Source organism: Phyllobates terribilis, unplaced genomic scaffold, assembly GCF_046119375.1.
Source record: "Phyllobates terribilis strain yellow unplaced genomic scaffold, ASM4611937v1 Scaffold_9__5_contigs__length_417890890, whole genome shotgun sequence".
Classification (NCBI taxonomy): Eukaryota; Metazoa; Chordata; class Amphibia; order Anura; family Dendrobatidae; genus Phyllobates; species Phyllobates terribilis.
In genome coordinates, this window is record NW_027362769.1 from 92,887,534 (window position 1) to 92,912,620 (window position 25,087).

At 40.3% G+C, this 25,087-nt stretch overlaps 1 protein-coding gene across 4 annotated transcripts in view; it reads left to right on the plus strand.

Annotated features, from left to right (window-relative positions):
- Positions 1-25,087, plus strand: part of NCKAP1 (NCK associated protein 1) — a 101,223-nt gene that overhangs the window by 33,681 nt on the left and 42,455 nt on the right. For all 4 annotated transcript variants that reach the window (XM_073646782.1, XM_073646783.1, XM_073646784.1 and 1 more), the window contains 12 exons: positions 1,068-1,124; positions 2,769-2,911; positions 3,095-3,185; positions 5,905-6,042; positions 8,720-8,768; positions 11,009-11,165; positions 13,004-13,060; positions 14,132-14,228; positions 17,000-17,106; positions 19,946-20,078; positions 22,363-22,444; positions 23,496-23,554. In XM_073646782.1, coding sequence (XP_073502883.1) covers positions 1,068-1,124; positions 2,769-2,911; positions 3,095-3,185; positions 5,905-6,042; positions 8,720-8,768; positions 11,009-11,165; positions 13,004-13,060; positions 14,132-14,228; positions 17,000-17,106; positions 19,946-20,078; positions 22,363-22,444; positions 23,496-23,554 — 1,170 coding nt within the window. The remainder of the gene's footprint in view (positions 1-1,067; positions 1,125-2,768; positions 2,912-3,094; positions 3,186-5,904; positions 6,043-8,719; positions 8,769-11,008; positions 11,166-13,003; positions 13,061-14,131; positions 14,229-16,999; positions 17,107-19,945; positions 20,079-22,362; positions 22,445-23,495; positions 23,555-25,087) is intronic.

Here is a 25,087-nt window from a genome sequence, read left to right on the forward strand (position 1 = left end):
TAATTGGTTACTCATACATCTGACTGTAATCCTGCAAAATCCCTGACATTGTACAAGTGTACCTAGAAGAATTGACGCTGTTTTGAAGGCAAAGTGGGGTCACACCAAATATTGATTTGCTACTGGTAAGATGATCTGTTAGATGACCTTTTTTTGGAAGATGTGTTCTTAGTAGTAGCTAATCAACATACTTATTTTTTAATTTAGCGTTACAATTAATATTGAGCAGAATTACTTTCAGCCTATTGTTTCTGTCATCCACAACAGTGACATCCTCTCATGTGACCCTTGGGAAAACGAATTGTCCACCCCTGGTCTAATGCATCCAAATCTGAACTAAAAAAAAAAGAAATGAGTCTTAATTGGTCAAAAATCTGTGTGCAAACCTAGCAGTAAAGCACAGTATTTTATGGTTGCAGTATATTTCCTAGCATCCAGCTGCTGAATATGCCGCCTAGTTTACCTTTTAACCCTTATGTATACTTAAAGAAGCCCTCCTCCTCCTCCCATCAACGGTTTTATCCTCTTAATATATTGCAGTCATCATATTATATGTCACTATGTACTTACAATTGCTCATTTTGCCTTTCTACCCAGCTAATTCTTCTCTTTTCTCTGCTCTATGTAGAAACAGGAAGTCTCTTTTCCCTGCATTTATCATTCCCATCTCCAGTTCCTGACCCAGCTGCTTCCTCCTCTCCTCCTTTTGCAGTGACTGATGACTCATACAGGGATAATTGACCTCCTGCTTCTACATAGAGCTTAAAAGGATTCAGCTAGGCAGTTTTTAATCACGTGATGTCCTAGACCTAATGGAAAAGAGAAGAATTAGCTGGTAGAAAGGCAGAACGAGCAATTGGAAGTACACAGTGCTATATAATATGATGACTGCAATATATTAAGAGGGTAAACACTTTCATAGGAGGAGGAGGAGGAGGGTTTCTTTTAACATGTTTAGTCCCTTGTTGCTGTAATTTAGATGTGTATGGTTCTGTAGTAGTGATGATTTCTAGGATTTCTGCATTTACCGTGGATTGGACTGTAAATGTGTATTTATTAATTTTCAGGATCACGTGTGTGAGCTGCTTAACACTATTGACGTGTGTCAAGTTTTCTTTGATATTGTAAGTATAAATGTTTTTAGATGTTATTCTAAAAAAAAAATGATCGACTATGCGAACAAAAGTATTGTGACACCTACACATTACATCTACAGAAACCTTTGAGATCACATGTAAATCTGTGAGCTTTAATATGGAATCAGTCCCATATTTGCAGCTGTAAGAGCTTCCACTTTTCTGTTTCTACAATATCCTGGAGAGGGTCTGTGGGAATTTTGGCCCATTCATCCTGTAGAGCATTTGTGAGGTCAGACACTGACGTAGGACAAGAGGGCCCGACTCACAATCTACATTCTGGTTAATCCATAAGGTATTGGATAGGGTTGATGTCAGGGCTCGGTGCAACCATTCAAGTTCTTCCACTCCAATTTCCCCCAACCGTGCCTTTATGGACCATGCTTTGTGCACAGGAGCACTGTCATGTTCGAGCAGAAAAGGTCTTGCCCCAAACTGTTGGAAACTACAGTTGTCCAAAAATGGTCTTGTATGCTGAAGCTTTCCGATTTCACTTTACTGGAATAAAGGGGCCAAGGCCGACCACTGAAAAACAACCCCATAGATTTATCCCTTCCCCACCAAACTTTACAGCTGGCACAATGCAGTCAGGCAGGTAACATACTCCTGATATTCACCAAATCCAGACTCATCAATCAGGTGTCAGATAGAGGAGCGTGATCAGTCACCCCAGAGTCCAGTTTTGGCGGCTTTACGCCACTCCATCCGAAACTTGGTATTGTGCTTGGTGATATACGGCTTGCATGTAGCTGCTCGGTCAGAGAAACCCATGCCACGAAGTTCGCAGCACATAGTTTTTGTACTTATGTTAATACCGGTGGTGCTTTGGACTGTTCAGTTAGCAGAGCGTTGGTGACTTTTAAGCACTATTCACCTTGATATTTGGTGACCCCCGCTCTGTAACTTTGTGATCTCCTCTTTGTGACTCAGTTGCTGTTGTTCACTCAATTCTTTTAATAATACCACTCACAACTGTGGAATATTTAGGAGAGAAGTGTCCCGACCTGACTTCTTACAGCAGCGATGTCCTCTTACAGGACCACTCTGGTATCAGTGAGCAAAATATGCTAACTGGACCCCGTTAACTACTCAGTGGATCCATTACCTTTAGGTGCACGGATTTATCATTACAAACTAAGGCTATGTTCACATGTCGCTTTTTTGTTACATTTTTTACACTCAAATTTGCTGTGAAAAATGCAGCGTTTTGCTGTCTCAGCAAAATGATTCAGATTTCTGAAGTCTCATGCAAACATTGCTTATTTTTTCCTTGCAGATTTGAAGCAGTTTCATGTTAAGTCTTTCAGCATATTTGCAGCGTTTTTTTCACCCATTGTAATGAATGGGAAAAACGCAGCAAAAAATGCACGTGTTTTATGCAGTGTTTTTTCCTGTTTACACATAATGATTTGCTGCTGATTTTTCAGCAACAAATCCTGAACATGCTGACAAAGCCTAACATTTAGCCTATATTTTAATTATTAGGAATATATCTCGCACAGCCGCCCCCCCCATACCCCTCCCAGACCTCTTCTGTACAGGGAACATCGACACTTACGCATCTTAGAGCCCTTCTTTTAGTTTATCTTTGGGTTCATATACAATACTAACTGCTTATATTCAATTTTGCAGACTGTCAACTTTGATTTAACCAAGAACTACTTAGATTTGATCATAACCTACACTACACTAATGATAATGCTGTCTCGGATTGAAGAAAGGAAAGCAATTATAGGACTGTACAACTACTCTCATGAAATGACTCACGGAGCCAGGTAGGTGTGTCTAAAGCCGGCGTTTCTTAAGATGTTCTGGAGACTCTGCCCTGTATTTAGGGACAAAGTAGAGACTGTTCTATTTTAACATTTAATGGGAACTCTGGTTCTTGTTTTTAATGCAGCCCTTGCTTTCAGATTTGAGCTATCACGTTGTATAATTTTCTGTGTCCTCCCTTTTAGCGATCGAGAATATCCTCGACTTGGACAGATGATCGTAGACTATGAAAATCCTCTAAAAAAGATGATGGAAGAATTTGTACCACACAGTAAGGTCAGTATAATTTGGTAAAACCGGGAATCTTGGTTCGGTGCATTAAAACGTTCTCGTATCACTGTTAATACACGTTGCCCATAAATGAATGGCGCTTCATAAGGATCGGTGGTATCGCAGAACATAGTATGCACGGCTTTACAGGTCTGTGCAAGGTGGATGTTCAGAGCACAGTACTCTTCTGACTGCACCTGATGTGTATCGACAGTCTGAGAGCAGAGACTGCGCGACTGGGAGTGGAGACTGCGCGACTGGGAGCAGGAGAGTGGACATAAGCAGGAAGTCTGGAGCAGTACTGACACATGAGGATCATAACTGCAGGAACAGAGTGGTCTCTCCTTAAGGACCCCATACATATCAGAGTAATGTCAGCCAAACCTTGTGGTAGTCTGTGTGTAGGGATGCTGGCCGACTAATGGTCGGGGGAGATTTCGATCACACATGTCCGTTTTTGGACTGCCATTCACATTGTTCTCCCAGGGCCAAGCCACCAGCCAATGTGTCAATTGGCATCTATCTCTTAGAGTGTACAGAAGCGCACAGCCGAAAGAGCCCTCCTGTGCATGGGACAGTTGGCTGAGATGACTATCGGCTGAAGGATTGGCCGAAGTATCGTTCGGCCAACAGCCATCTAATGTTTATGGCCGGCCCCAGAACAAAACTGTGCATCTCTTTGGCAAACCGGGATTAAGATTGAGGTAAAATAAAGACTTTAAAAGGAATAATTTACCTGCAGGTATATTGTAGTCTGTAGGTAAACTGTGTTGAAATCCTATTTAGCCAGATTAATTGAGCAGCCCCTACAGGGAGAAAATGAAGTCTTCTGCTCGCTTCCAGACATCGGGGCGGTGCAGGGAGAGGTTACAGTCTCCGCTTAGTTCGCTGTCATCACTTCCCTTGCATTGATTGACAGCCCGCTTTTTACATACACTGCATACATTATACAGATCTGTCAAAGTGGTGGGGAGTAATTACAGTGCACTCACTGTATAGGGAGCAATGACTGTAACCGCTCGCTGCACCACCCCGATGACTGGATGCGAGCGGCTAAAGTTAAAACACAGCTTTATTTTCTCCTGGTAGCCGCTGCTTCAGTTTTCCAGCTAAAGAGGATTTAAACACAATGTAACATCAGATTACCACTATGTCTCCAGATATTTCTCAACATTACAGGTTCCCTTTAAACGCAAGTGAAAAGCAGTGTCGAGATCAAGGTCCGAGATTCAGCCAAGACTTTAAGAACACTATAATATTCCTATCTAAGGCAGCAAGGACTGAGTTTTGACTGATCCACAAGCTGGCATTGAAACTGGGTTCACTTTACATCTCCTTTATTTTGATTTGTACACAGCATGCTCAGTTGACGTGTTTATAGGCCACCATGCACCCAGTGTTCGATAAGTCTCTATTTTTGGCATCTAATGGGCCAGTATTCATGATATACCTTTATTTTAATGCATAGAAAAGCTTTGTTTACAACCCTTTCTTGTGCAGAGGAGCAAAATAAAGACGCATATACCGTATGCAGTGTACTTATTTATTAGTCTTTCCTCCCTTTTTGCCCTTCCTTTTTTCTTTTTGCCCTTCCTTTTTTCTTTTTGCCCTTCCTTTTTTCTTTTTGCCCTTCCTTTTTTCTTTTTGCCCTTCCCTTTTTCTTTTTGCCCTTCCCTTTTTCTTTTTGCCCTTCCTTTTTTCTTTTTGCCCTTCCTTTTTTCTTTTTGCCCTTCCTTTTTTCTTTTTGCCCTTCCTTTTTTCTTTTTGCCCTTCCTTTTTGCCCTTCCTTTCTTCTTTTTTTTTTTTTTTTTAAGTATACAAAAGGAGTCCATGGCTGGTTTATGCTGTACACGCATTATCTGCGCTGATGCTTCTCCATGCCCAGGGATCCTTTAAATATAGATCTCTGATTTAACAAAAAAAAAACAGATGTGAACAGAGCCTAATCCTTTATTTTAATTTTCTGGTTGATCATGTGATCTGAAGTTTATCACAATATTTCTGTTACCTATCCTATATAAGTAGAAAATAAATGGCCCTATCCACACTTGAGCTGAGGCCGATCGGTTTTACAGTTTGCACACTCCGTGACGTACTGTGTTGGAAATGTTTTATGTTTGTGCACAGATTGGTTCAGATTTTTCTAGATGCTCATTAAGCGAATGTCACAGGCTTGGGACTGCACTTTCTTCCTTGATCGGTACTTGCACTTTATGAAAACCCAGCAGAATGTATGGCGGTATTAAAATGCACTGATGCTAGATTTTCCCTAATGGGTTTTACTACACAGTTTTTGTTGCTGTTTTTTTTGCCCAAAAATGTCCTTGTTTCTTCCATTTTAGTTTTTGATAAATTTCCATCTCGAATATTCTTTTGCCTTCATGAAGAAATCCATAATGAAACTTCATTATACTCCTTGGATTCCACATCCTTTCTGAAAAGCCGTAATTTCTGCAGTTGATGAACTTCCTTCTCGCAGCTAGTGCAGATCATAATGTAACTGAGAAATAAAATGTATTTTCTCAGCAGATTGGCTTCTCATTAGCCTTGCAGCGTAGCAAACAATTTAACGCTTCCAAAATGACGATCTTGGCTCTGTCGGTCCGTTATTAGATGCCATTATTATAATGGAGCCTATTTATGAGCGGTTTTATTGCTGAATGATTATTTCAGTCATTGTTCTATAATGCAGAGATTTACATATTCTTGTTTTTTTTCCCCTTAGTCTTTGTCAGATGCTCTAATTTCACTTCAGATGGTTTACCCTCGAAGAAACCTTTCTGCAGAACAGTGGAGAAACGCTCAACTTCTCAGCCTCATCAGCGCCCCGAGTACAATGCTGAACCCTGCACAGTCAGATACGGTACAGAACTTTTATTCGAGGTCCAATCTTTTGAGCAGTTCCTGTTTCTTACATGTTGCCAACATGGCTGACTTGGACAATCTGACTGTTCGGGCATCCACATGGCAGAGAAGGTTCAATATGGAGAAATGTAAAGTTAGGCACCTGGGACGCAATATTATGTGGGCACCATATGTTCTAGGCAGATTAAAGCTAGGACAGTCACTTCAAGAGAAGGATCTGGGTGTACTTGTTTATGATGGACTAAATAACAGCGTACAGTGTCAATCTTGGGCTTGTAAGGCAATTTATTAAAAGAAGTATGAACTTGCAGGACAGGGACATAATACTACCACTTTACAAAGCGTTACTGCGACAACATCTAGAATATGCAGTTGAGTTCTGGGCGCCAGTTCATAGAAAAGAGGTCCTGGAGTTTGAAAAGGTACAAAGAAGAGCCGCAACACTGAGGACACATGGAGGATCTTAGTTATGAGCAAAGACTTAAATAATTAAGGACTAAAATAATTAAAGGGTGAATCACTGCGGTTTATTTCAATGCCGATCCAATTTGGACTTTTCCGCCTCTCACAGGCTTTTCTCAACAATGCCTGTGAGAGACTGAAACGTCCAAATTGGATCTGCAGTGAGTCATTCAACACCTGAGTGCCGGGACCTGTTTTGTTTTCGTATACTCTTTCCACGAGACTGTTCGTAGTGCCGACCCATTACTTTGCTATTTTTACAAAAATAATTAAAGCACCACTCCAGCGTTTTTTATTGTAGCACTGGAATGGTGCAACTAACCTAATTTCCCTAGTCTTATACTTACTAGCTGCCGTCTTCATCTTTTATCAGTGCAGCTCCGGTTGTCTTCTGCAGGTTGTGAGTTGCCGGATCGCTGCAGTGTTTGCCTGGCGAGTCGGAAGTCACAACTCAATGTAAGTTTATGAGGCCAGAGCGAGGTTCTCATAGACTTGCATAGAAAGCTTGTGACCATTGCCTCTGACTTCCAGTCAGTCAGAAGTTGATGTCACAATATGGCGCCGCGGGACCGGAGCGACGCTGGGAAGAGTTGAAAACGGCGGCTGCTAAGTATTAGACGTTGTAAGGAGGGGGGACATGATTAACTTGTACAAGTACATTAATGGCAAAAGCTGTTTCATGTAAAATCCCCTCAAAAGAGTAACCCCCCCTCTGTTTGGAGAAAAAAAAAGGTTTCATCTCCTGAGGAAGCAGGCCTTCTGTCGACTGTTTCAAAAAAAGGTTTGGATGCTTTTTTCTATTTTAGAAGAAAGCAAAATAAATGCTTATGTAATTGTGTAAAGTTGTTTTCTGAAAGTTTGATCCAGTAGATCAACAGCTGAGATCAGTAGGGAAAGACTAGCTCTTTAGGGCAGACTGGGTCGTGCATTATGGTTGTACCTATACCCCTTCCCAGCTCTCGGTTAAACTAGGACATGGCTTTTTTTCAACCGCGTTAACTATGTAACTATATTCAGCAGCACACTGGGGCTTTTTTTTACCAAAATAACGAATTAGCCACTGTCTGGGGACCCCCAGCTATCTTGCGAACAAACCAGTGAATGGGTCAGAGGTCGAGCATGTGCCCCTCTGCTCCGTTTAAGAAGGGGTCCGAGAGCTCCATTGTTGAGATTACTGGGAGTAATCTCTGAGAAGATTATTCCCAAAACAACAATTTAGCCATTCCCTAACTATGGGATAGGGAATAACTTGCTGATTGCTGGGGGTTAGATCACTGAAGGTCTAACCCCCAGTGCTCTATAAGTAATGCATAAAAAAATAACCTACATAGTCTATCTGACTATCTCCTTAACTTCTAATTTGCTATTATCACTATAATAATACTTTTGAAGTTACAATTGCTAGTCTCCTTCCTTAATTTGGAAAAACATTTTTGAATGGGGTTGCCAGAGAAGTGTATACATTTATATTTTTTATAGACCTATAAGAAAAATGGTACACCCCAGAAAATACGATGAGTGCAAACAGATAGATTAAAAGGTATATATTTTATTAGAATACATTAAAAAAACACTACAAAAGTATAAGATACAGGTAAATAGGTATGAAAGTGAGAAATACACTGCCCCCCGAGGAAGCCCACCACGCGAAACGCGCGTCGGGGCGCGATCACAGTGGACAGATATGGGTAAGCGTCACTTACATTTACTATTTTTTGAATAAACGCATAAATATACCCATATACTAGTGGCTTTAATTGACATTGGTAGTTATATGTAGCACAGTGGTACCATTATATGAGCCCATGCATGCTTGCACGTTTAATGATGTACACTATTTTTTTCTGTGCTAATTTACATAGAGGATCTCTTTTGCACTGTCTATTTAGCCCCTATGCCCTTCTGTGATCGTCTTTTTCATGTATTTCTCACTTTCATACCTATTTACCTGTATCTTATACTTTTGTAGTGTTTTTTTAATGTATTCTAATAAAATATATACCTTTTAATCTATCTGTTTGCACTCATCGTATTTTCTGGGGTGTACCATTTTTCTTATAGGTCTATATATATTGTTATATGGTTAAATCCCCACTGTTTCCATGAATGGGACATTATGTGAGTTTATTACCCGTTGCGTAGGTAGTATGCATTTATATTTTTTAGTTGGCTCTTGTATATTTAGATTATAATTTAGTTTTTTCTTCTTGCAGATGCCCTGTGAATATCTTTCGCTTGATGCAATGGAAAAATGGATCATTTGTAAGTAAAGAATTTTTCTTGCAGGTTCTTGAATTTAGGACTCTAATATATTTTGTATATAAACTGGCTTTCTACATCTCCACATCCTCCAGTCACATAGAAAAGCTTCATGCAAAGCAAATCTGTCTTCATATTCTTTTGCACTGTCTAAGAGCAGCATCGTATGAGGGCAGGTTGTTCCAGCTATATCACTTTCCCCATGTGCAGGGATTGCAGTAGCTTAGGTATCCATGGTTACAATTACTAACAACTAACTGTCACTATATGAGTGGTTGTAACCACGAATACCTTAGCTATTGCAATGCCCTGCACATGTGGTAAGCAACATAGTTAATCAGAAGAACTATACTACATATTTCTAATTGGAGTTTTTTGCTAATATTATCACACCTACTACATATGGGGAAAAACCTACGAAAGAAAGGTCTACCAGACAAAACTAGAATAAAGGTAAAAATAATTCTTTATTGACAAATTGGGCAATAAAACATGCAGCAGATAAAATGTGCCAAAACAAACACAGACAGGAAATGAAAAAACGCTGGGCAACAATGTGTCTGGGATATAAAGATAAAAACTGGAGCAAAAAACTCCAAACAATAAATAACACTGGGTCTTGATATACATACTAAACACTAAACAGAGTCTAAAGTAACGATGTCCCCAATATGCTTTATTGAGCAAATAGTAAAGATATTGGAGGTGTGTATCCAACCATAAGTACAGCATGCAGCATTTATCTAGATAGAGACAGTAAACATACCAGCGTGTCAGAGAGATCTCTAGGACATCATACATGAGGGAGACAAATAAGGTATATTGTAAATGAATGGTAATGAATTTCATGATAAATTGTGCCAAGTCTCCACCATACATATGACCATGAGATCTAGCAAACACATGCTTTCTGAATAGAACGAAAGTATTTCCCAACCGTCAGGTAAAAGCTGAACAAGTAGTGAGGCAAATATTGGTTATCGGAACAGATAATTAGTTATCCAGATCACAGAGTGCGGCGGCGTCACCCCTTGACGCGCGTTTCAGCAGATCTATTTCTGATGCCAGAAAGGCCTTATATACATGTAGAGAAGCCGTGATGTTTATATTCTCTGCAGGTCTGTGTATACAGATCACCAGTACACTGATTTAAAGGGAATCTGTCACCAGGAATTTACTTTCTCATCTGCAAGCAGCATTATGTAGAGGCAGAGACCCTGATTCCAGCGATGAATCACTTACTGGGCTGTTTGCTGCAGTTTTGAAAAAAAAAATCAATTTTATCTGCTGCAGATCTACGGCATCAGTTCTCTGAATGCTGAGCTGTTTATAACCCCTCCCACGCCACTGATTGGTAGCTTTTTGTGCCATTCAGTGTTGGAGGTGGGGTTATGCAGTGCTCATGAATATGGAGGACTACATGGCAGCAGGTTTACTAGTCCTCTAGTGATGATATCCTGCTGATTAAAACTGTGATTTTATTAAACATACAGCAAGCAGCATAGTAAGTGGCACATTGCTGGAATCGGAGTCTCTGCCAGTATGTAATGCTGCTCTCTGACTAGGTGGCAAAAATCTGGTAGCATTTCACTTTAATGCTGTTATATGCACATCACTGTTAATAGTGATGTAATGATGAGAACTGCATATTCAGACTCTTAGGCCTTAAAGGGGTAATCCGGCTCCGCTCACTTCCACATCGTGAAGTGAGCTGTGCTGGTGACGTCACATCTACTGATATGTTTGCTTGAAAGCCGCACTACCCCTTTAATACATTGCTGTCACGCAATGTACATTACCCCTGAAATAAAATAATTACCCCCGCCCATCAATTTTAGGATGCGCTACCCCATCCCTGTCTGCATTTGCTCCTTACCTAGAGTGTCCTGTTCCTGGATGATTTTCATGCATGTGCAAAGGCTGTGTCTAAACAGGGGGAAATCCTTCTAAAACTAAAATCGGTATTTGTTCTGTGTGGTATATTAACATCCTACATTCAAAAAAATGTACACATTTCACATTGATATGCACAAGAAAATTAGAGGATGAACTTCTGGGGTAAACAATATGAGTAAATGGAGCATGAAAGTGTCCCTTCTACAATTCAGCATTCCGGAAAGTGACAAAAGTGGTCAAAGAGGCTAAAATGCCCTCTGTCATGAAAGAGTTAAGTGGATTATACCGCAATAAGAACTGTAACAAGTTAGTTTTCATTGTGTGTTTTCATTTTTTTCTGCGCTCAGTTGGCTTCATACTGTGCCACGGAATACTAAATACAGATGCCACGGCACTGAATCTGTGGAAGCTCGCCCTGCAGAGCAGCTCTTGTCTGTCACTTTACCGAGATGAAGTTTTCCATATCCATAAGGCAGCCGAAGACCTTTTTGTCAATATCAGAGGGTACGTCCATGACTGGTTTTAAGAGATTTGCTTCACCCCAAACACACGTCACCAACATCATGTGGTGGCCAAATATTAGATCCTGATCTCCGAGTGCAGAGGAGTAGTAGATCATGATGTTGGATCACCATGCGCTGCTGCTCCTCACTGCAGTAAAGGAGGGAGAACACTCCCTCCTCGTGGGTCCTGTAACTTGTGGTAGTGAAAGCCGTGTCCTCTGTATGTAGACATGCCTGCTTTAGTGGTAGACCACATAACTATAAGTGTAGCCTCCATCAGTCTCGTCATTTTTGATCTTGATATTACACTACATGTTAACCCGTGCTGTGCTGGGGAAGGAGGAGAACTATATAGTTTGGGCTGAATCCAGGTGGTCTGCAGTACTGAGCAGCTGCTTCTCCGTGTACTGCGGACTTACTGATTTTCTTTGCTGTTTTTTCCCATAAATTATTTTATCTTTTTAGAAAATTTACAGGAAAATATTTTGTTGTCCTTAAAAGGAATCAGTCCGTAAGATCAACCCTTCCCCCGCCACCCCCATATCACCTATAATTGGAATGCTGGACTTTTTATACCTTCTATCTGTTGCTGCATCTAACAGTAAACAGCGTTTTTATTTAAAGGGGTTTTCCCACAAACAAAAGTTCATTTTAATCAATAGATCTTGGAATAGTAATAACTTCCACAATTGGATGTGATTAAATATAATGTTCCTGTGCTGAGATAATCTTATAAATGTGCCCCTGCTGTGTACTGTGTATTGGCTGTGTCTGACTGTGCAGGAACATGGTCTGATCATACCACAGCTCCTGGGCAGGGGAGGAAGCAAAAGAGAATATACAGACAGGACAGCAGGGGATTGCAAATGATTCTTTCTTTGAAGTAAAACATTGTTGAAAAACAGGCAGGGAAATGTTTTACGTCACAAAAAGAATCATCTGCGATCCCCTGCTGTCCTGTCTGTATACTCTTTTGCGTCCTCCCCTGCTCAGGAGGTGTGGTATGATCAGACCATGTTCCGATCAGTCAGACACAGCCATTACACTGGGGAACATTTATAAAATTATCTCAACACAGGAACGTTTTATACATTCAATTGTGGAAGTTATTATTATTCCAAGATCTATTGATTAAAATAAACTTTTGTTCGTGGGAAAACCCCTTTAAATACTAATTAGGTCTTAAGTGCTCTGGGCGTGTCCGAGCACTTCCTGAACCTCTGCCTCCTGAGCTTGTTTCCTCGCCCAGCGCCAATCTTCACTGATTTCCTAGCCTGACATCACACAGATGGTGAACGATCAATCAAGCTAAACAGGCTAGTGCTGGACTGGAAACAACCTGGGATGGCAGTGACTTGTTAAGTGCTCTGGGCATGACAAAGTGCAACTAACACCTCATTTGCATCAAATTTCTCGGGGACACAACAACATTGAAATTTTAGTTCTTGCTTTGCTTATATAGCGCCATTAATTCCACATCGCTTTACAGACATTAACATCACAGTCCCCATTGGGGCTCACAATCTAGATTCCCTATCAGTATGTCTTTGGGGTGTGGGAGGAAACCTGAGAACCCGGAGGAAACCCACACAAACACAGGGAGAAGATACAAACTCCTTGCAGATGTTGTCCTTGATGGGATTTGAACTCCGGACCCCAGCGCTGCAGTGCCAACCACTGAGCCACCATGCTGCCCTTCATAGCTTCTAAGACCTGCAACTCCATTTATGCTGGTTTGGAAGGGGGGGTCGACGTTACTTATTCCCTTTTAATTAGCGTTTACATTTTTTCAATGAGTTTCAAGAATTCTGTTAACATATTTGTGTTTCCGCTTCTTAGGTACAATAAGAGAATTAATGACATCAGAGAATGCAAGGAGGCTGCAATATCTCATGCGTAAGTATTGGTTAGTATGAGAAATTGACTCAGCTCCGTTATTCTATAAACCAGCACTCTTTTAAAGGGTATCTGTCAGGAGGTTTTTGCTACCCAAACTGAGAGCGGCATGATATACAGGCAGAGAGCCTGATTCCAGCGATGTCGCTTACCAGGCTGCTTGCTGTAGTTGTGATAAAATCACAGTGTTCTTTTCTGTAATTGTAGTAGTGGTCAGAATGCTGAGCTGTGTATAACCCCGCCTACACCCCTGATTGGCAGCTTCCTGTGTACACTGTCAGTAAGCTGCAAATCAGTGGTAGGGGGCGGGGTTACACAGATTAGCTGGGCTGTCTGGCTAATCCTGCAGTGATAATCTCCTGCTGATAAAACTCTGGTTATATTGAAACTACAGCCTAGTAAGTGACACATCCCTGCAATCAGGCTCTCTGCCCCTACCTGTTGACAAATTCACTTTAAATAAGACCTTCCACTACTGACGCATCTATTCTCATAACCAAGTGTTGTGCCCTTCCTCTGTTATTCCTCCTAAATGTTTCTAAATAAATTGAAAACTATTTATTACTATGTTCCCTGTCACAGGAGTGTATTCCTTCAGTCTGATACCGTCTGCATTGATTGGGTAATATCAGATTCTATAGCGATGCACCTTCAACTGGTAACACCAGTACATTTCTAGGAGGAATAACAGAGGAATGGCAGACCATAGTTTTTTTTTTTTTTTTTTTCCTTTCAAAAAAGATGACCAAGAATAGCATATTTTAGCAATGGCTGCTTGGTGATACCTGGCAGAGCATGGTTGGATTAATTCGTAATGGCTTTTTTTCATTAGTCAGAGCCATCTGGTTAAGTCCAACCATGTTCTAAAGTAATAATGTTTGTCATCGTAATAAGAAATGTATTTATTAAGTAAGAAAATGTTGGATGCATTACAAATCTTCATAAAACATACAAGTTGCCACAGATCAAATAAAAATAGTTCACTGTTTGGCCACTGTAATATATGAAAGCTCATAATGTACATTTATACCGGTATATGTTTATTATAGTGATTCTTTGCTTTTTATTTAGCGGTGCAACACACAGGGAAAGGCGCAAATTCTTAAGGTCTGCACTCAAGGAACTGGCCACTGTCCTTTCCGACCAGCCTGGTTTATTGGGGCCAAAGGTACGTGAAATAAGCCTGTAAACTGTATAGCTTATCTTATTCAATCCAACTAGGAAACATAGCTCCATTGGGACGTTTACAATAAAACTTGCCATGTTGCCCTAGCCTTAAAAGTTATGGACACCTTTTGCATTTTTTTTCTTAAGCAAATTGTATGTTTTATGTGGAATTAAACGTTTCTGCTATTGGTTTTAAATTACTGCGGTTTTTCTTCTGTAGCATGCATATATTATAATACACTGCAAGCTGCTCATTACCATTCAGACTCCTCTTAACAACTGGCTCCTTGTCGCCATCTTCTATTGTGAATGGGCATTTAAGTTTAAATATAACTTTATATATTTTCTATTAGGGTTTTGAGCATTTAGGAGAGGAAAGAGGACCTAGAAACTAACCTTTTAAGGAGCGGTCTACTGAGACTGAATGGTATCGAGCTGCTTGCAGTGTGTTGTAATACATGGAATCTGCAAAAGGAAAATTATAGAAAATGTTGAATTAAAACTCATTGCAGGAATGTTTTAGTCCAGATAGCACAAATTGTGCTAAAAACATGCTAAGGTGACCATATTTTTTTTAAGAGGGGACTAACACAGTACATACAGGTGTGCTAAAAAGTTTACATACCCCGGCAAGAATTTTTGCTTTCTTGGCCTTGTTTCAGAGAATATGAATGATAACAAAAAAAAAACTTTCTCCACTCATGGTAATTGGTTGGGTGAAGCCATTTATTCTCAAACTACTGTGTTTTCTCTTTTTAAATCTTAATGACGACCAAAAACATTCAAATGACCCTGATCAAAAGCTCACATACCCCAGTTCTTAATACCGTGTATTGCCCCCTCTAACTTCAATGACAGCTTGAAGTCTTTTGTGGTAGTTGTGGATGAGGTTCTTTATTTTCTCATATGGTAAATCTGCCCATTCTTCTTGGCAAAAAGCCTCCAGTTCCTGTAAATTCCTGCGCTGTCGAGCATGAACTGCGTGCTTGAGATCTCCCCCGAGTGGCTCAATGATATTGAGGTCAGGAGACTGAGATGGCCACTCCAGAACCTTCACTTTGTTCTGCTGTAGCCAATGACAGGTCGACTTGACCTTGTGTAATTCTTGTCATGTTGGAACGTCCAAGTACGTCCCATGCGCTGCTTCCGGGCTGATGAGTGCAAGTTTGCCTCCAGTATTTGCTGATGTCATGCTGCATTCATCTTTCCTTCAACTTTTACCGAGTTTCCTGTGCCTTTGTAGCTCACACATCCCCAAAACATCAGCGATCCACCGCCGTGCTTTACTGTAGGAATGGTGTTCCTTTCATCATAGGCCTTGTTGACCTCTCTCCAAATGTAACTCTTATGGTTGTGGCCAAAAAGTTCAATTGTCATCTCATCACACCAAATTACCTAGTTCCAGAAGCTTTGAGGCTTGTCTGTGTGCTGTTTGGTGTATTGTAGGTGAGATACTTTGTGGCATTTGTGCAGTAATGGCTTTCTTCTGGCGACTCGACCATGCAGTCCATTTTTCTTAAAGTGTCTCCTTATTGTGCATATTGAAACAGCCACACCGCTAGTTTTCAGAGAGTCCTGAATTTCAGCTGATGTTAATTGTGGGTTTTTCTTTGCATCCCGAACAATATTCCTGGCAGTTGTGGCCGAAACCCTGTTTGTCTACCTGACCGTGGTTTGGTTTTTACAGAGACCCTGATTTTCCATTTGTTAATCACAGTTTGAACGCTGCTGACAGGCATTATTAATTCCTTGGATATCTTTTTGTATCCCTTTCCTGTGTTGTACAGTTCAACTACCTTTTCCCATAGATCCATTGACAATTATTTTGCTTTTCTCATGACTCACAATCCAGAAAAGTCAGTGGCTGGATGAAAGATGCAAGAGTCTGTCTGGATCCCAGAAACTCACTCAGCTTTTATGCACACACACTGATTACAAGCAAACAGGTCACAGGTGAGGATGTTACCTTCAGTAGCCATTCAAACCCATTTGTGTCAAATTCTGTTCATGTTATCAGGCCAAAATCACCAGGGTATGTGAACTTTTGTTCAGAGTCATTTGGATGTTTTTGGTTGTCATTAAGATTTAAAAAGAGAAAACACAGTAGTTTGACAATAAATGGCTTCACCCAACCAATAACCATGAATGGAGAAAAAGTTTTTTTTTATTATCATTCATATTCTTTGAAACAAGGCCAAGAAAGGAAAAATTCTGCCGGGGTATGTAAACTTTTGAGCACAACTGTATGTCTTGTCCTGATGACCAGTTGCTTGTATGTACAATTGGAGGAATGTAATAAATGAAACTGTAGAATCAGAAGCAGAGCGGAGCAACAAGAGCAGAAAGTCTGAAGACCGCAGAGCTGAGCCTAGAAGTATCTGTTACCAGGTCAGGTTGCAAATAAGCTAGCCTCGTTTAGGATGTGAAGTCACATTTAAAGCATTAAAGGGAAACTGTTAGCAAGTTTTTGCTACCTAATCTCAGAACGGCATAATGTAGGGGCAGAGACCCTGATTCCCGCGATGCATCACTTACTTAGCCGCCTGCTGTAGTTGCTGAAATACATTTCAGAAGGTTTGTAAATGATACATGTAATGCTTATAATTGTGTTTTTATTTCAAGAGAAAATATTTTATAAATGGTAAAAAGAAATCCTTGTTCCTGCCTATATTTCTTCATGTCTCAGCACATCTGCAGTAAGTGCTCCGGTGATGACAAAGTAATCCCGCTACCTGCAAAGTAATCTAATACATGGTCTTTCTTTTTCTAAAGGCTCTTTTTGTGTTTATGGCTTTGTCATTTGCTCGAGATGAAATCATTTGGCTGCTTCGACATGCAGATAATATTCCAAAGAAGGTGGCAGATGACTTTATGGATAAGTGAGTCCCTTTAATGTTTTCCAGTCCGCTTGTGAGGTCGCATACACCATAAAATGTAATGGGGGATTGTCGCAGACTGGTGTGGAAACCCATTGTGGGAGAAATCAATCACATATTAACTGGCTGAAAGAAAAGTGAAATTGCTTCACTGATAATGAAATGGACAACGTCTCTTCCACGTGAGAAGAAGAAAACTATTCTTTAGATCTGGGTATGATAGGAGGCAAGGAGAGAGGTTTGTGGACTCGCAGAGTCCTCATTACAGTAAACTTTTATGAGTGTTTTATCACTAAAGATAGAGATGTTATACCCACATGATTTGACGTCCATGTCTGATTGATAGGGGAGATCCACACAGCCACAAGGATGGGAGTAGTGCTGCTTCAGGGTAAAGACACTGGGACTGGGGCAGTGATTGAAAACTTTTACCCCTTCATGCTAGCATATTAGTAGGAGTTTGTCATCAGGCCATAAATCCAATCCGAATGTTGTGATGTTTCTCATAGCAAAATCCATTTTAGTAAAATCTCGTGTTGACGCTTATCAAACGGAGGAGGAGTAGATGAGCCAATCTATCCTCAGGACCACATAGAAGCCCTGTGAACCTCTTCAAACCTGCTGGCAACCCCGAAGCCTCTTCTGATTGTTACTGTCAGCACGATGTATTATTTGACCGGGCCTAAAAATAATATCTCATTTCACCCGGCCTAAAAATCTAAAGAGGCGCCGAGGATTCTGACAAGTAGGAGACAATTTCCGGGGCTCCCATCCGGCGGCCACTGACTGATGGGGCCTGGGTATCAGGGTCTGGCAAAAATTGCTCATCTCAAGGCCAATTATATTAAGCAGCAAATTAAAAGTCAGTTCTTGAAGGTGATGTTTTAGGATATGTTCACACTGCATCTTCTTTTTTCTTGCAGCCAAAAACCTCTATTTTTCAAGCAAAAGGTACTTGAGGAATCGCTCCTTTTCTCTGAAGATTTATAAACCTGAAAAGTCTAGCACTCTGGTCACTTCACTTGTGCCTTTACATTTTTTCCACCACTTTTTCTTGGGCTTTTTTTTTTGTTTTTTTTTTTAAAGTAGTTTTCTGGCCTTTTTTTATTGTTGTTTTTTTAAAAGCAAAAACACTGATAAGGCAAAAGTATTTTCAGCCTTCCCGTTGACTTCTGTTGTAAAGTATTGAGCGTCTTCGTAGCAGAAAATGACAAGAATGGTCAGGTCACCTTTTTTCAATATTTATTGTCTTTTAAATTGTGAAGCTTTTAAAAGACGTTTAAAAGCCTGAACATGTGAACAACCGGCCGCTTTCCCATACACATTAATAGGACCATTCTTTTGATCGTTTTGTTTAGAGCTTTTTCTGACATTTTTTTTCGGCGGATCCATTCACCAAAACTACAGAAAAAGGCGTAGTGTGACTGTACATTTAGAGGCAAGAAAGTGTAAGGAACTGAACAGCTTGGACAAGGAACACATTTCCATAGCTAGATGACTTGATTAGAGCCTCCTAGGTTGATCTAGCATCACCCTGTCTCCCCTAACGTCCCTGTATTGGCTCTTCAGCAATCGCCGCACGCGTACCTCGCCCTGTCTTTCACTGGCGTTTGGCTCAGGCTAGGGAAGGGAAGAGATGAGCGCTAGTCGATCTCCACTAAACGCTACAGACAACAAGGAAGGACAGATGGGGAAGTAGACGAATCCATACAATTGCACAAACATATCCTCAAGCTCCAGAGAGGACGAAGTACTGCTCTGGCTAAAGCCTTCACAAGTAGTAATGAATATCTCCGGCACCTCCCTCTAGAACACACCAGGTTTTTATACACCCAGGCCAGGGAGTTAATTAGCAAGAGGAAGGTAGCCGCTGGGTCCTAGAGACAGCCTCTAAGGAGGTGTCTGTAATGCCAAACGTAGAGATGTCCTGCAACCAAATGCAGGGGCGACTGTCTGTCACTTCTGACACACCCGTGACATATAGCACAAATTGCTCAAAAATGTAAAACTAGCCATGATGGAAAGGAGTCAGAACCCACTGTACATCACTGCTTATTCTGTATGGGGCTGTGTAGCCTCAGACTGGTCAGAGAGCCCATGGCTGATTATTCCCAACCTACTTGACCCTCTGTGGATATGGCGGAAGACGTCAAATTCACGGGAGATCTCGCCTTACAGGACGTAAAAGATCTACTGCTAGGTATTGTGGAGCCCTTACTTTGATGGGTCAGGGCTGGTCAGTTATGGTGACTCTTGGGGCACCTACACAATTTTGTCTTAATGTTTTTGCTGTTAAGTGTATGTACTTCATGGGTGACATGTAGTTCACATTTTCCTATGGTCACATATAGTAAGAAAGTGAGTAGCTGATGTTTTCTTAATTTGTTTTCACTGGGGATTCCCTTTAGCACCAATCCACTGGATAGGTGATTACAGGTTGATTGTTTTCCAACGTACTGGGAACAGGGAACTTTAATTCTTGTTAGTATGGAGTGACATTCATAAGGGGCTGTTCAGCATTGCGCTCTGCTTTTTCCAGCAGCCCCATAGGGAATGAATGGAGCAGCGTTCTGGCATCCGGCATGCTACTCCATTTTGTAACCGGAATATTCCCTACTCTGCAAATTAGTGCTAGTCCCTGCAGTCTGATACCTTTCTGATCAGTGGGTATCACCTATTCAGGGTATAGGTGATAACTTATTTTACCTGGACAACCTTATTAAGTGAAATTGCAGGAACCTCTCAGTCATATAATCTTTTATGAATGGTATTGATCTATAAATAAGTGATTGATCACAAGTCACATTAACCTTTCCCAATCTCGATATTATTATTCATGCAGGCACATAGCTGAACTCATATTTTATATGGAAGAGCTGCGAGCACATGTCAGGAAGTACGGGCCGGTGATGCAGAGGTATTATGTGCAGTACCTGTCTGGATTTGATGCAGTGGTCCTGAATGAGCTGGTACAGGTAAGAGACCCTACATAATAGCTTCCCTTTCTTCTGCTACATGATGCACTGTGGTTGTAAGCCATGCTTGCCTCTATTTTTTATTTTTGCAGATCTAAATGGTCTCCCCTTAGTTTAAAGGCAATTTGTCGTCAGGGTGCACATCTCAAACCACTTATATGATCAAGTAGCTCTTGTAAAGATAAGTTATTCCAAGATTCAAGGCAGGGACTTGAGCTTGGAAGGCAGAGACTTGGGAAGTGCTCCATCACGCCCAGAGCACTTGGTGCCTATTATACATGTTGGTAAAAAGTGTTTTTTTTTTTATTTTTATTATGAAACCACATATTTTTTTTTAAAGGTCTAGATTGATTTATCTTTATAAGAGCTACCTGACCAGATAAGCAGTTTAATCTGATAACCTAAGATTCCCTTTAAGAAAATGTGAATTGTAAATCAATCTTGTGAGTCAGTTTTTCTTGTGGCCATGTCGTCTTTATTTTGAGCCAAATTTATCAAAGTCTTGAACGATGTTTAATAAAGTTTTGCGCATCTCTAGATGTAACACTTCCATCTGGAGCCATTTCTCCAATTTTCTCTCCATCCTTTCCTTGTGAGGGAGATTTTGACACTTTTTTTTTTGCAATTTTTGAAAGTGTCACAGCTTCTAAATCTGTTTAGCACATTTCAAAAGTGGTAAGAGTGGCGCAAAAGTAGCAGATGTTGCACCTTTTTTTGCACCTAAATCTGTAACAATTAGACACCAGAAAATTCAACAAAAAATAAATCCCCTTGTTTTTTTTTTTTTTTTTTTTTACTTGTCCATAGTTCATAATGAGACCTACCAGCTCACAGCCCATCTGCATCTTGACTGTTTCCTTTGCTAATTTTAATTTCATTATTTAACTGCTTTACAGAATTTAATAAAATACAAAGCAACTTTTGTAAATAGTCTCAATTAAAAAAATCTCCCACCGTTTTGTTTGTTCCACGTCTCCATATTTAGACTACAAGTAAATCAATCCACACAAAGTTTGCTTTGTGGTCTGTAAGGCTATGTTCCCATAATGAGTTTTTGGTGCAGCGTTTCTGAACCTATTATCTAAATTCTATGCATCTCATCCACTTTGCTGGAACTGTAATACGCTGTGTTTTTTTTTTTTTTTTTAAGCAGCGAAACTTGTCATGGGAACTTTGCCTACGGTTACGTGCACATGTCGTTATCGGGAGGATTCCACCCGAAGAAGCACCGCAGAATGCAGCATAAAATGAACATAATGCACTGCAATATCAAAACGACATTGCTGTGCACATGATCCATTTTATATCGCCTCTTTTAACTGCTTCGGGGTTCGGAAACCCTGAAGTGGTTAAAAGAAGGGACGTGCTCATTCTTCCCAGTATAGAGTAAAAGACGCAGGTGGGAGAGCAGCCGCAAAAAACACAGGAAAACCTCCAACGTAACTGCTTCCACAAGACGACCTCCAGTGTTTTCCTGAAGCAGCTTTGCATGGGAAAGCTTGGTGGGCTGTGCTGACATCAAAAAGTTACTGTGTGCACATAACCTTACTCTGCAAAGACTCAGCTACTATCAGTATTTGGTCAGTATTCGGTCAGTATTTTTTCGCAGGAGTGGGAGCCAAAACCAGGTGAGGAACAATCCGAGAAAAGGTAGAATAGAAACAAGTCACCAATTCTACATTTATCACCCACTCCTGGTTTTGGCTCCCACTCCTGAGAAAAAAATACTGACCGAATACTGATAGTGGGGCCGTGGCCTAATGGAGGAGCTCAATATGCAGAACAGTGGATTTTTTTTTTTTTGCAGTCTGCTTCAGATTTTGTTTTATGCATTTTAGGAAGTAAGAGAATCCGTTTTACTTTCTCCTAAAGTGATAACATCAGACTTCATCTCTTTTTGTTTTATACTTTTATTGACAATAGATTTTTTTTTTTACGCTTTAAAAATCTCTGAAGGTGTAATAATTATACATCTGGAACATGTGGTGCCATAAACTGTTTTAAGGCTTCTTTATGGCTTTGATTTACTTGATGGCTCCCTCCAGGTGGCAGTAACGAGTCGGCTGTGCACAGGTCTCTATGAAATAGAATGATTATTGCATTAGGCCACTGGATGGCGCTGTTCCACAAGCTAATCTCTACACACTGACTTGAACCCTTGTTTCTGTGAGCACGGGCTCCGTACCTAGTAATCTTCAGGTTGGAGACACTTTTTAGATGTTTGCGGTATAAAGTTTGTTGTTGTTGCTGCTGCGCTTAGTGACTTGTGTTCTTCTCGCTGTAGAATCTCTCTGTGTGTCCGGAGGATGAGTCCATCATCATGTCCTCTTTTGTAAACACGATGACATCCCTAAATGTGAAACAAGGTAAGTTATATTGAAGACATTGCCCCATAGCAGCAGATTTGGCCCCATCACTGGATGTTGTATTACATGGCTGACACCCCCCTATATTGGCCAGGATCAGAGAACTCCAATGTGTGGAGAGCAGACAGCGCACCGACCCTATATTAACCTATGTGCTAGTATCTTAGCCAGACGTCGGCATGTGCTAGTCTGTTCCAATTCCTAGACCGGACTAGTTTATGTAACTAGCAGGCCGCTCCATGTACCCATCTGGCTCCATGTACCCATCCACATAGCCGTTATATCTGCTATTTGCGGACTGGTCCTATAAATGAGATTCCCATGTGAATGTAGCCTAACAGCCCAGTCCTACTCTCCTTCCTCTTTCTACTTAAAAATCCCTCTGAAACTTCTTCTCTGCTAGATGAGGATTTTTTTGCAGATTTGGATCTTGATACTGTTCAAACAGAAAAAACCCAAGAACAATGGCAAAATTCTTCTGTTTTTTTAATAACCACCTTTGCTCACCCCACCACCCCCATTTATTTATTTTTTTAACTTCTACAGTTATATGCACCCAATATGATGTTAATAGATTGCATCTAATCCTCTAAAAATAAAACCCTTTTATTGCGATTATATTTCTATGAAAAAAAAAACCTTAGCACTAAGTACCAAACTAAACCACATACTAACTGGATACAGGGATCCCAGAAACATTAGATATCTCCCAAATCTGCCGATATTTAAATTTTTTGTTTTGCCTAAATCAAAAATACATGTGGAATTAAGAAACTTTTGTAATATATCTTATCAGAGAAATCTGCTTCTCTTTGTCCTCCAGGACTGATCATTCATTTTCACAATTTTATATCCACAGTCTCCAGTGGAGACAGACGTTCCCATTTCTGAGAGAGATGACAGTTAGTGCTCATGAAGTTCTATGGATGCTTTAATCTTTTATATAAATGTAAACCTTTTCATCTGCATGTTCGCTCGATATCATAATATCCATGTGTGTGGCTTGAGTTTGATTATTTTCAATATATTTTTTTTTCATTTTTGTCTCTAGTTGAAGATGGAGAGGTTTTTGACTTCAGAGGGATGAGACTGGATTGGTTCAGATTACAGGTAATGTTTTTTTTTTTCAGTAACCACATACATGGCTTTTTAGCTCATATGTCTTAAAGGGATTGTACTGTAAACACTTATCACCATTAGAAAATAGCAGGGATATCAAGGAGGAAAAGTATGTGAATAAAATTTAACTTTTTAATAAGATTAAAATATTAATGTAACAAATTATCATACATCCAAGAGGATGTATATTGGGCTACTGCTGTAATGGATTCTAACCAGCTTTGACCCACAAAGTCCTGACTTTAATTTGACAGCACCAATATAAATATTCCACAACCAATGTCCTCACAATTGAATGGTTGGGTATTATAGATTACCTATCCCTTCTAACCCCGTCATATATAATAAGAATAATTCTGATAGGCTATGTGTGCCGCATACTAAAGATCGATCTCAATATGAAAGGTGACTATTATAATAATCACACTCCATCAGCCTCATATTTAACCCTATATCAGGTCTGTAGGGCTGGTAAACTAATAACCATAATGATTAGAGAGACGGCTGGTATTGTCACGGTACGATCCTATAGTGGGGAGTTATCACACATGCCACAATTGTGTCAGCGTGAGCAGCTACCACCCCATATTAAATAGATGAATCGCCAGCATACATGTTGGTATTTCACCGGCACATACAAGAATACCGTACATATGTCACCCCGTCTCTCACACAACGCTCACAGACTGATCGCGTGCAGGTGGTGCGCACGCGGTCAGTGCCGCTGGATATATTCAGCCGGCAGAGCTAATCTTATGGTGAAATGCTATCGGCACATGGCAAGACGGGAGTATTATGGGAGACTCTAATGTGCTGACATATCGATCAGTGTCAGGATAATCGTGTACTAACATATGGCTTATTTTGTCTCCCATGGTGCTGTATTTGGGCACCGAATCATCGCTGTCCTAGATATTACACCATGGATAAATATTAATTCCGAATATGTGGGGAATATATTTTATATATCTCAAATCACTTGGGATATATTTTTCTCTTTGTAACATACTGATGACTGGGAATTATTGTGAGATATTCAAGAAGTATCAATTGATCCACATACAGTATATCAGCCACAATAGTTTTGATGGGAATTGTGATTATATTCCTTTTAGTAAATATTATATGTGGTCTGGCTAGCTTCGTGTAAGTGTAGTTGGTGGGCATTGAACCCACCAGCTTTTGGAATTTAATAGGTCTACACATATTATAAGATTGTTACAATTTGAATTTCTAATATATATGCCCTCTTAGGTACAATATCAGCTAAATATCTAGAAGAATGGGATGAAACTTGGGACCCATGCATCAGCATTGTAATTTTTGTTATTCTTTATAATCATTTGGTATTGTTTTATCTTAATATCCTGTGAACATAGGTATACCGACAATCTGATTGGCTGTTACACCTGTCAGTCTTGACAGGGTGTATAAGAATCCTGAGGAGGCGGTCGATTTCACCCTTAGAAAAAGCCGGTAACCCCGGCGAAACGCGCGTCAGGGACGATTATCCTGACACTGATC